The sequence below is a fragment of the Lepisma saccharinum genome, chromosome 25, assembly GCF_977018435.1.
Source record: "Lepisma saccharinum chromosome 25, izLepSacc3.1, whole genome shotgun sequence".
NCBI classification, from domain to species: domain Eukaryota; kingdom Metazoa; phylum Arthropoda; class Insecta; order Zygentoma; family Lepismatidae; genus Lepisma; species Lepisma saccharinum.
This window is the reverse complement of record NC_139253.1, coordinates 2,796,130-2,809,595: the sequence shown is the minus strand read 5'-3', so window position 1 is coordinate 2,809,595 and position 13,466 is coordinate 2,796,130. Positions and strand designations below refer to the sequence as shown.

Sequence of the window (13,466 nt, the reverse complement as noted above, 5' to 3'; positions counted from 1 at the left end):
GTTTACCTTCTTTAGGCAGTTTCCCACACTTATCATACATCACAGGGCAGTTTTACTATGCAAACTGTTTGGTCCACGCAGCTAAACTCACAGGTCCATACTAAATGTGCATTTTGGACCTTGGGCAACTTATGAGGAGTTTTGCTCCCGACTTTCATTTGGAATGTTCCAGAAGTACGTTCGAGTTAATAGCCAATGACAGGCTCCCATCTGAAAGCCAGAGCAAGGGTTGCGAAGATAGGTGGTGGAAGTTGGAATTCTTGTGTGAAGAAACAGACTGAGGAATGTTAAGGAAAAATGCTGTATGCAAAGTAGACCCTGTGGTGCAACAGCCCATGAGGGCCAGGATCTACCTACAAACTACCACCCGCATCAACAGAGGTGGGAGATCACCCAACCAGTGTTATGGGGTGACGTGTAGTCAGCATGACCCCCCACCCACAAGTGGTGGTAGATTTTCTATGACTCTTACACTACTCATTCCTAGCTCCCCAATTTCCTCATGATGGTGGGTGGCCACCAGTCCTATACACAGGCCAAAATCCCAGGAGAAATGTTGTCGAACTAGCACACGTCCTGCAGTCTGAGCCCAAAGCTTGCATGGTCACAGTGCGGGATGATGTATACAAAGTATGGGCCAGCAATTGAATAATGTAAAACCGATTTACATTATGGCTCAGCCTATAGCAATGCAATTCTCAGAGATGCTTGAAAATTAATTAAAAGTTGGTCAAAAGATTGATTAATTCATACATATTCCACTTCAATTATGAACATAATTTACTAGTTTATTTTTTAAAATATTCAGTACTTATCCACCAAACTGATTTATCACAGCTCTATTAATGTTAGCGGCAACCAAAATTATTGTATTTCACTGCTTAATCGTTTCAGATTTTGTGCATTTTTTTTTTTTGCAAAAACCTGAGGTGTAACCATTATGTGAAGCTTTTTTTTAAAAAAATATCATGCTGGTTTATTACCGAAATGAGTTTGGTGTAAAATTAGGATGCACGTTAAAACTGAGTAGTCAAAATCAACACACATCATTTCTTTGCGACAAATTAATGAACATTTTTTCCATTCAGAAAAAAGTTAAAACATTAGTTGTTAATGACTTGCGCATTATAGTTGAAATATTACACTTGAGAAAATTTACTACAGTAATGTGAAGCACGATCTTACAAAATTTAATCTTCTGCGTTTGAAGATTCTGCACCGGTCTTGTTGGTCTCTTTATCTGATGAGCCGATGTGACGATTACGCGATGAAAGGTTATAAACAAATTTTTCATTAAAAAACAGAATGTGACCATTATGCAGTGAAATTCAGTAACAGAACTTGGATAAATCAGCTCCGCACATAAGTTATTACAATATAAAAATTTGCTAGTGTTTTTCATTCCCTGAAACGCAAATTATTCTGCTTGTTGAGACTAAAAAGAAGCTGCAAGTTGAATTCATGTTAAGGAATACTGAAAAATACAAAGCTTCCTTCTATCATGATTTAATGGTCCTTATATATGTATATATATATTTATATTGTCAGATCACACATGTGAATGTGCTGCAATAAATATACAAATCTCTAAACACTGCACAAGTAAAATGGGCAAACCTAATTTCTGGAAAACCTTATTGTGACCAACATAGGAAATAACCATACATGTAAAAGATCTACAGTTTCCGTACACAGCTGCTAATATCAGTACACTTAAAACATCTGCACCACCTGTTGCTACCGGATCCCACGATGAGGTCACTATTGTTTAGTCAATATAAATAAGCCTACAATTATGTTATTGCTACGGGATCCAAACAGCCATTACTATATCTTAACCACGCTGCTCTTACGGCATTCGTGTTACATAGACAATTTACAACTTTCGCTTTATTAGCACAGATTGTCATTGTGGACAATCAACAATTACTCTACTTTCCTACACAAAATTATTATCAGACTTGTTTCATGTTGGTGCTCTACGAACCTGTTCTTGTACAGAACCCTACATGTGCTTCACACAGAGGTGAAACAAAACAGCTCTTAAAACATGGTCTTACGATTTTTCTGTAACACCAACTTGCATCAAGCAGAAATATTACCATATTGTACTATATTGCAGTCATATCACTTCACAAAATTTATTTGTGAACAAATAATGAATGAATTTCACTCCCTGCACCCTTCTCTTTATGATAAAAAGGTATCACTTTTCATTTATTTGTGTACTATAACATGAAACTTTTGATTTTTCTCTTGTGACCATATTGAATGCTGAAATGATGCTTAAAATACCAATGTAGCAAAGATAAAATATTTTCAAAAGCACACAATATTCATTTTCACTTAATGCTAAGAAGCTTAAGAGTTTTTGTTGAGAATTTTATACACGTAGAGATATGGTTCTTCAGAGTTTTAAACTAATCTTAGGCAAGTAAACAAAATGGTACACCAGGAAAACTACACAACATCCTTTTTCTTTTCTATTTATTACTCACGTTTTTTGAGAAGACACAGTATAACAATATTGACTTCCTATTATTATAAAACTGGTGTTGCCGATGATTTTGAAACAAATAATACGCATATGTTTTGTCATATTCAACAAGCAATGAATATTGTCAAATGATTGTATAGTTATCGCTCACACAAGTGTCGTGCACTTGACTCAGTTTAAGTACTAACCTGTTCTCAACACCAAAACCTCCTTGCATAGATATTATGCAAACGTAAAAACTACGACGACAGCCAACCCTGCTCTATTATGCACAACCATACCAAAGAAGCATAATTTGTATTAAGTCCAAGAACAATGCAAATTTTTGCATCACTGGGATACACAATGCCCGTAAATAACAAGATCTTCCTTAAATAACATTATGCACTTCACTGTGGATATACATATATATATATATATATATAAATAGAAATAAATTATTTGCTTTCAACACAAGAGAATCAGTACCTTACAGTCAAAAAGCAACTGAATGAATATTTAAAGGAGTCAGAAAACAAAATTCAGCCTTATCCAAGGCACCACTTGGATTCATCCTTAAAAAACATTTCATTTACGCCCCATTTCTGACAAATATATTTTGGACCATGCTTTTTTTCTCATGTTAGAAAAAAAAATACATTTTTACTATTCCAGTTAACTACATAGCCAACTTTGTTTAACAATTTTTTAAGCAAAATTCTTACATAATTTCATGATATGCTATCCGAACATTATTTTTACTACAATTATTTCTAAAATTGACAAACAGGTGCAAAATTTTGATAACTGATTCTCCATTATCTGATATAATGTAAAAAATTTCCCCTGCCTACTTTGCTAAATGAGATTTCTTCTTAAACATTACATAAAAAACTGTGCTCAGGATTTAAGTGAAAATGATATTTTAGTACTTTATCCCCTCGACCAGATGACATCATATGCGGATTTGACAGAAAGAAAAAAAAAAGTCTTCTGTACAGGTGTGTATCACTAGTTGCACCATTATGCAGAGCTACGTGCAGATGTGGCAACTCTGACACATCTGCACCGTACTACACAAGAGTCCAGGATTATTATTCACTTAATATCACTTTTCAATACTGAATTCACTTGCTCCCAGGTCTTAGCACGTTACTTGCTACCAGCACAAGATAAAGGTATTTCTGACTGACAATTTTCTTTTCGCTTCCAATGCACTTGCACATTGTACACGCAAAGGCCGCAGCCTTGCAGTCTCCCTAAGGAAAAAAAAATAACTTTACTGTTGTGTAAGTACATGAATCTAAGGAGGAAAAACACTGTTAACTCTACCACCGCAAGCATTACTTCGAGCACTTGATCAGATTCTCCAAGGCATCCGTGGACATAGACTTGGGTCTCTCAATGGGAAGCATGAGGGCTCGGTCCCAGATGAGGGAGGCCAAAGTACCAAGAGCACGAGATACTCCGAACAGCACTGTGTAGTAGTTCATCTCGGTCATTCCATAGTACTGGAAGTTAGGAAGATAGTGTTAATCATCTTTCCTAGTGATAGTATGGCCACACTATCTATAACTAATCGCAAACATTAAATAGTGCATAAAGATTACCACAGATATGACTAGAGTTGTGAAGCTTTCCTGGCCAAAAATGATGAACAGATTCACTGGAACTATTGACCAGGTAAGTTCTGGAAAAATTTCCAAGCTTTCAAGAGCTAACATCACTCTATCACTTCTACCCTGAAGATGAGAGAGACATTAACTCTCGAAAACTTGGAAACCTTTCCAGAACTCACCTGGTTCAGAGAATCTCCTCATAATTTCAGATAAATTTTACCAATGTGTTTTCAAGCAGGCATTCTCAATAAATCAAGTGTAAAATTAACATCTTTTAATAATTGAATTAATTAGCATTAATATTTTGCACAAAATATTAGCAAATAGTTCTTTGTACATTCATAAGGACATTGAAAACTGCAATATAATTTAATAAGTTAAATAATTTGCCATTTCTATTGAATTGTTCACAATAATGAAGTAGAGACCAAGGAATGTTATTACTTATATAAAATAATTTTTAAGAAAATGAAGAACACCTTCTTTAATTTTCCAAATATAGCCGGATCTGCTTCACAAAATGAAAGTGAATAATCAACAATGTGAAGGAGTATGACTAGGCCTGTCCAGTTGGAAAAAGTTGACTGACCCATAGCATTGGTTGTCTTGTTAGTACACACCGTAGTCTCTGCTCTGCAAGTAACACTGACAAAATAAGGATTGTTGGTGTTCTTTTTAATATTCACCAGAAATAACCAATGAATACTTAAACCAACATCCATCGCATACAAAGTAGAAATAAAAGTAAAATAACCTCTACAAATATTTATTAGAATGTTCATGACTTTCTATATTTCACTGGATTTGGATTATTTGTTACAATTTTTTGGCATCTATGGAGAATATTTACATAGAATTCATGTGGAATTCCTAGAGTCAATAATTTCCAAAAAAATATCTGAAATCAAAAACGAAATATGTATGTCTCTACTAATAACCATGTTTTAAGTATAAATAACACTAATATGCAAGGTTTTGTTGTTTTGAAATCAAGAGGTGTATCGGAATGGAGTTTTTCCGCAGATTCCGAAAATGACCTTCAAAATTTCATAGCACATGAGGTGTTTTCACAAATCACGAAAATGTAAAAAAACATAATTTTTTACTGACACTGATATATGACAACGTTTGTAATGTGTGAAATGTGCTCTGGAGGGACGGAATGAATGTGTAAGGAATAAACATAAATACATGGCTGATTATGAAAAATAAACTAACTCATACCACACCCCCACAGCTCTCTTCTTTCTATAGGGGTCACATGATGGCCGCACATGTGGCGCCATTTCGGCCAGAACGCCCACTAGTTAGTGCAATGCTCCCAGGTGCATTGTATTGAGTACGTGACCGTTCGGTTGTTTCTTTGTGGCGTGTGCAATGGCTTCACGTGGTTGTATCAATCATCCAGACGTATTTTGCTACATATGTGGCTGTTATACGACAGGAAAACAGAGGCAAAATATTATGCCTTTCGTGAAAAATGCTTATTTTCAATACTTCGGGATGCACCTAGGAGATCAGGACAAAGCATGGACCCCTCACAAAGTGTGCCGTGCATGTGTGGAGGGGTTGAGAAAGTGGAAAAAGGAAATCACTGTCGTTCAGTGTACCCATGGTGTGGCGTGAGCCAAGAAATCAGTGACGACTGCTACTTCTGAACAGTGAAGATCGTGGGCCATACCAGTACCAGTAAGCGTAACACTGTGTATCCCAATATTTCATCTGCCATGAGACCAGTGCCCCATGGTGAATCCTTCCCTGTGCCATCATCGTCCAATGTCAGGCCCCCACCAGACACCGGTTCAGACAGTGATACAAGTGATGAGATGTACCAACCGGACAGTATGGAGGATGAAACCAGAGTGCCATTTACCCAACATGATCTGAATTTACCTAAGATGCAGAAGAGTGGTTAGGATCACGACTTCAAGCAAAGAATTTACTGTGTCCTAATACGAGAATCTCCTGGTACAGGTACTGAGAAGCAGATTTTTTTTTTTTTATTTATTTTATAAAACTGTTTGGTATATTGTCTAGACATTCCGGCAGTCATGAAATTCTTCAACATTAATTCCAATTCAGGAGAGTGGAGGTTGTTCATGGATACCAGCAAATCCAGTTCAAAAAGTGTTTTATTACACAATACTAACATCCATCCATCCATTGCAGTAGCACATTCAGTTACTTTGAAAGAGACGTATGAAAACCTAAAATTGCTGCTGGAAAAGGTGCAGTACAAGCGTTATGAATGATCTCTGTGTGTGGGGATTTGAAGGTGATTGGAATATTGCTCGGCCAACAAGCAGGCTACACCAAATATCCTTGCTTTTTATGTGAATGGGACTCCAGAGCAAGAATGGAACATTGGGTTCGGAAGCAGTGGCCAGTCAGAAGTACCTTCACACCTGGCGAAAAAAACATTTGTTTCAGTTCCACTGGTTGATCCCTCGAAAATACTGTTGCCACCGTTACATATAAAACTAGGTTTAAAGCAATTCGTGACAGCTTTAAGCAAGGACAGTAAATGCTTTCAATACCTTGGTGTTAAGTTTCCATCAATCACGTCTGACAAAATCAAAGTTGGCATTTTTACAGGCTCACAAATACAAAAATTAATGGCAGACAACATATTAACAAACTAGGAGTGAGTGTGAATTGCAAGCATGGACTGCATTCAGAAATGTTGTACAAAACTTTTTGGGAACACGTTTTTTTTTACATTTTCACATTTTCGTGATTTGTGAAAAAACCTGACGTGCTATGGAATTTTGAATGTCATTTTCGGAATCTGCAGAAAAAAATCCATTTCAATACACCTCTTCATTTCAAAACAGAAAAAAGTTGAAAAAATGCAGATCAGTGAATAGAAGTGACAGATTTCTAGACAGACTGCACAATTTGTATTCATGTCCAGATATTATTAGAATAATTAAATCAAGAAGACTTAGATGGGCAGATCATGTGGCATGAATGAGAGAGGAAAGAAGAGTTTACAGGATTCTTGCTGAGAAACCTGATGGTAAGAGACCTGTAGGAAGGCCAGATGAAGATGGAGGGATAACGTTGAGGAAATCGGTAAGGATGGAAAAGATTGGATTGATCTTGCCCAGGATAGGAACAGATGGAAGGCTTGTGTTGCTGCAACCATAAACCTTCGGGTTTAAGGAAGCTAGAGAGAGTTAGTTAAGTTAGATTTCTATCTGCAAGCTTTGGGTGAACTTCACATGACAAATTTCCCTTACATCCCAATAAAAGCTCTGCTCTGAAATCCCATACCTGCAAGAGCACACCAGAATGTGCATCCACATTGGGCCATGGGTTCTTCACCTTGCCTGTGTCCATGAGGATGGGAGGAACAATCTTGTACAGTTGTGACACCAGCTAAAACAAAACAATACATTAATACGTAGCACAATCTTCTTATCAGCTAATGATATATTTACAAAATAAAATTACATCTTATCAACAATCGTGAATATCACATATATTTTACATAAGAAAGCTACATTCTATATTACTGTAGTAAATGCAGGTTTCTTGGATGTTCCCTAGTTATTTGGGGTTCTCATTCATTTTTAAAAACCAAATTCCCCAACATTTGCAGGGTTCTTTGATACTTTTCAGTAACATTCCAGACCACTCTATAATGATTTAACATACTAATAAATAGGGATGGGACATTAATCAGTACTCTACCGGTATCAGCCGATATAGGCATATTGATGTATCAGTTTATTGGTATAATTACAGATTATTTTACCGATCCAATATATCTATAAATATTTTATAATTTAGAGCAAACTTCTGCAATTTTTTTTAAAAAATTTTTATGGATAATCTCCATGCTCTACTTTATTAAAAGAGTAAGTATCTAAATACGCAACTTCCTTTGCACTGCAGTCACCTGGAAACAAACCTTTATTAAGGAGATCAATGAACCATTCAGGCTCTTCCAAGGACCATTTGGAATTTTATACCTAATCTGTAGAATATCGTTACTTTATTGGTATCGACCAAAATTTCATATCGACCCATCATGGATGTTAATCAAATGAATGAACTAAATATTTCAGTTTAGGCATGCACTTACATTTTTTTTAGTTACTCAAATTTTCACATGTAGATTCTTCAGGAGTTAGGTCAAGAATAATAAATTTTAAAGCATGTAAAAGTAAGTTAGGTTAAACGAGGTTAAAATTAGAAGGTAAAACACAGTGCACACTGCTCTGTCACCTGCTTCCTACTGCACCTCAGGCAGGGGTGTGGCTGACTTTTTATCAGAGTCTATGAAATGTATTTTCAAATTATTTCAAATTGCAGTATTACCAATGCACTGGTACAGTGGAACCTCGAGTTTACATTTTTCAGGGGACCAAGCTGAAAAAATGTAAAATGTGGGGAAAATGTAAAACCGAGGAAAATTTTATAATATTTTGATACGTTGGGACCATCAAGATTGAAGGCATAAAGCGGGAATTTTGTAAAATCTGGGAATCTGGGTTTCACTGTATGTACTTTCCGTTAAGGGGAATAAAAAGTGTGGTTGATAATTAGAAGACGTAAGTTAGTATTAAAATGATTTCCACGAAACTTACTTGTAAATGTTCTATTAATTTCGGTGGCCTCTGCCATCATCAACTTGGGAAACTCGATTCTTCACTGTTAGGTTGACTTCCGCTTCCTGTTGTTTCCTCGCTTACCGCTAGGGGCGCTGGTGTAGCCAGTTCGTCTGCTGCGTGTGATAGGTTTGAGTTGTTGCAAAAGCAGGAGCCAAACATGATGTGCCTGACCACTGTAGATATTCAGATCGTGCGGAAAGTGCATAATTGTGTGCGTCTCTTTGATTCTTGTGTCAATCAGTGTGTGCACTGTATGCCTAACTGAAACTTTTTGGATCCTGTGTTGGTTCAACTTGAGGTGCTTTGCTAGTCCGGTAGTGGGTTGGGATTTTTTTGCATCGGATAAGTGCGGTTGTATTCGTTCGTTGATGGATCTGCCAATGTAATGCGAGTTGCACTCACACTGGGCATCATATACTCCCGGGTTGTCAAGCGGTGAAAGGAAAGATCTCTTGTGTTTTTGCTTAGGACACTGGCTATTTTGTTCACTGCTTTGTGTGTGAGTTTGATGTCATACTGTTTCAGGGTCTTGGCTAGGTGGCTGGATATTGTCTGGTGGTAAGGGAAGGCAATCCATTTTGTTTTATTGCTGCTGGCTTGGCGCTGTTGGTTAGGTTGTCGCACCTGCACTTCAGCTTTGCTACACCATGTAGAGAGTTTATGTACTGTGTATCCATTTTGAAGTCCTATGTCTGTAACCATGGTAACTTCTTCCTTCAGATAATCTTCACTTGAGCAGTGTGAGAATGCTCTTCGGTAGAACTTAAGCCATACATTAGCTTTATGTTTGGGTGGGTGGTTCGAAAGGGAGTGGATATATTGGTTCCCTGCCACTGGTTTTCTGTAGACTGTGGTGGTGAATTTGTTGCCCCTCCTTTTGAAGGTTAGGAAGATTATACTGCCTTGGTTTTCCCGTTCTATTGTGAATTTCAACCTGGGGTGAATTTTGCTAAGTTTTTTCATAAGTAGATCTATTTCTTCTTCCTTTTTGTAAACGACAATGGTGTAGTCTGCATATCTGCCATATCACATGTTCTGGTGAGTGAAGGAGATCCTCTTTGGCTAGGTGCATCACAATGTTGGCTATGGGAGCGGACACACATTACATTGGAAGATCCATCAATGAACGAATACAACAGCACTTATCCGATGCAAAAAAAAATCCCAACCCACTACTGGACTAGCAAAGCACCACAAGTTTAACAAACATGGGATCCAAAAAGTTTCAGTTAGGCATACAGCGCACACACTGATTGACACAAAAATCAGAGACGCACACAATTATGAACTTTCCGCACGATTTGAATATGGACAGTGGTCAGGCACATGTTTCGCTCCCGCTTTTGCAACAACTCAAACCTATCACACGCAGCAGATGAACTGGCTATACCAGCGCCCCTAGTGGTAAGTGAGGAAACAACAGGAACCGGAAGTCAACAAAACAGTGAAGCATCGAGTTTCCCAAGTGGATGGTGGCAGAGGCAATCGAAATTAATAGAACATTTACAAGTAAGTTTCGTGGAAATCATTTTAATACTTAATTACATCTTCTAATAAGAGTACTTATTAATCTGTTCCATGCCTAATGTAGAATCTTAATTAATTATTACGATAGAGATTTGTAGCACTAAAAACTACTAAAATAGGAAGGCAAATAGGCACAAAAAATATGAAAATAAGCACTTAAAAAAGGCACAACAGATTTAAAAGGAAGTACCTATCAAAATAGGTGTTGAACATGAATTTATTATTAATTTTTGTATTGATATGAATTTTTCATGTTCAACTGTATTTTTGTTATTTTTGTGCACTTTTCAGTTACTTGCAGTTAAGTGCAATGATGACGAATGGTGCTCTGAGAGCCAAGGTACCAAAAGTAGGAAAAAAAATGGTATCAAGATCAAAACATGAAACAAATTTAAAACATTAAAGCCAACTTTTCAATGCAAAGAAATAATAAAAAACTCAAGACACAAATTCATTATTATACACAAAACTTGGGTAGCAAATGTGGATTTTGTGAACAAATGACAGTTTTTTACACTCAAATTGTTCAACAGATCCTTAACCCTAGAGAGCTAATGTGAAAAATCACGAATGCTAAAGCTAAGGCGTAGTCAGTCATTCTCATGACCTTACTAATTTGCTTTATGGGAAGAGTTTTATTGGCAATAAAAATTGACCAACAACATAATTTGCTTCTCATAGTATTAGTAACAAACATAAAAGTTTTGGCATGATTTAACATTCATAGTTACATTTAAAACAGCAATTTGTTTTGTATTCTCCACATATTGCTTTGGAGCAATGTCTGAAAAACATTTTTGTCGTTCTCCTTTCCTTTCCTGGTTATCACAAGTTACTCGGAAGTTTGATAGATGGATGCTGTTCCACGAGTTGCCTAAAGCAGCAAAACCACATTTTTCGATTTGTTTTGCATAACACAACTGTTTTTTTTCCTTGTTGAAACAAAAGCTAGATTTGGCAAAATTTGCTTATGTTAAAGCTAATGCTTCATCACAACGACTATGCAGATAAAATAATATCAAATAATTTGTCAACTGGATAGCAATTCAACACAGGCAGTATCACTTCCCCCACAGCTTTAGGATAATTGAAGGTACTGAGGGTGCCAAGTAGGGCTGTGCAATATTTTGATATAGAGTTGATATTTTTAAAATAGTGTATCAAAGTGTCGATATCATAAAAATATAGATATCGATATACCAATATCGAAAATATCGATATTCAATATAATGAGATCAAAATTATCAACGACGATATCGATATTCGATATAGAAATTATCAATGTATGGTGGTGTTGCATTCCTTATGTGCAAGTTAAGTCAAGCATAAGGATGTTAAGATAACAAGTAATGAGCTCACCAAGTGGGGACATAACATGGGAAGTGAATGATGAGAGATGGCCTCTGATTAACATGGAAAGCGAAAACCTGCAACAACCAATAAAAATAACAAGGTTCCTACTTTATAGAACTTGCTGGTTACTTTTGTGTGCCCAAGTATAGGGATGGTATCGATACGATATGAGACAATACTTGGCAAAGACTGTGTCTCAAGTTGTAAATGATTCTCCCATTTTTGGTTTCCCCTCGATATACAGCATAAAATATTTTGTAATAACATTTTTCTGTTTGATGCATAGTTTTGACGCAATGAGCAGGGACAGCTCCAGAAGAGGGCAGGGACAAACTTCAAATTGAAAGATATAGATGTGTCGATATTGTCTATATCGGTATTGTCTGGATCGTCAATATCAGTATTTTCAGTATCGTACTAGTGTCAAGTGCATCATGTGGTAAGAAATGGTGAGGGATACCTTTTTGTATTTATGCATCGTCAATTTCACGAAACCTTAGCTTCCTAGGGTTAAACAAAATAATTGCGTAAATAAAAATTCCCCCATTTTGAACTCTGTAGTTAACTCTGTGGTTCCTACACATACCTTGAACATTTTGTCATCAGGCAAGTGTTTAAGTGCGAATTCTCTCTGGCATGTATACCTAGGGTCAGTCTTTCGTAGAACGGCATGGCCGTAACCAGGTACCACTTGTCCAGATTTCAAAGTTTTCACCACGAAGTCTTTCAGCTTGTCATCTGTTATGTCGCCTCCCAGTTCCTTTTCCATCTTGGTTAGGAATACCAATACCTGAAAACAAAAAATAATTAAGATTACACAAAGTGAATTTTTACAATTACATATACTAGTAAACTTGTGTATTGTCATTACTGTTGACAACCAACCAACCCAACCAAAATTTACATATATTCAGTACGAGCATGACTATATCTAAGGAATATATTGACTTCTGCAAAAGAACTCCAGGGTTTTAGAGAAACCACAGGAAATTAAAAAAAGTGAGATGGAACTATACTGTTGAAGTATGTTTAGGAATAAAAAAAGTTCTGCATGTTTGATGTGAAAATGGTTAACTTCTGGAGTAAAAGTTTTAACCGGTAAGTCTCTTGGTTATGCAGCACCAGACTTTCAATTTCCGAACAAGTGGATTGGAAAAGTCGTGGCCCCTACAAAATCCTGACATTACACCCCTGATTTCTTTATGTGGGGATATATGAAGAACTTTGCATACAGCCATTTACAAGAAAGGTAATTCAAGCTATAGCAATGCACTTCCAACATGGTAGCGCACTTGGAAACATATAGAGAATATCGTTTGAATGCATGGAGAACTATTAGCGGGGTGCAGATTGAAATTTACTAAATGCCAAAAAAAAATGTTAATGTTATCTATAAATGTTAGCTGACACTGTTGCTTCTAATGTCTTAAATTCCATGTGAAATCCCAGTTCTTTTGTAGACTCCAGTATATATTGCGGATGGGACCGATTAATCGGTACTCTATCGGTATCGGCCGATATAGGCATATCGGTGTATCGGTAAAATTACCGATCCGATATATCGATAAATATCTGATAGTTTAGTGCAAAATTCTGCCATTTTTGTTGTAATGTTTATGGATGATCTCCATGCCCTACTTTTTTAAAAAGTAAATGTCTAAATATGCAATTTCTCTTGCACTGCAGTCACTTTGAAACACACATTTTTTTTAAGGTCAATGAACCTTTCAGGTTCTTCCGGGACCATTTCTAATTTTATATCGGATCGGTAGAATATCGGTTATCGGTATCGGTAAATTTTATATCGGTACTTTATCGGTATCGGCCAAAATTTCATATCGTCCCATCCCTAATATTAATGTTAATTCTTCT

At 36.5% G+C, this 13,466-nt stretch overlaps 1 protein-coding gene across 1 annotated transcript in view; it reads right to left on the bottom strand.

The window, feature by feature from the left end:
* Nucleotides 1-1,490: 1,490 nt before the first annotated feature.
* kdn (citrate synthase) overlaps nt 1,491-13,466 on the bottom strand; it is a 55,558-nt gene continuing 43,582 nt past the window's right edge. Inside the window, exons 7-9 of the mRNA XM_083112010.1 lie at nt 12,181-12,384; nt 7,372-7,476; nt 1,491-3,987 (exon numbers count right to left, since the gene is read on the bottom strand). Coding sequence (XP_082968136.1) covers nt 3,820-3,987; nt 7,372-7,476; nt 12,181-12,384 — 477 coding nt within the window. The 3' untranslated portion in view covers nt 1,491-3,819. The remainder of the gene's footprint in view (nt 3,988-7,371; nt 7,477-12,180; nt 12,385-13,466) is intronic.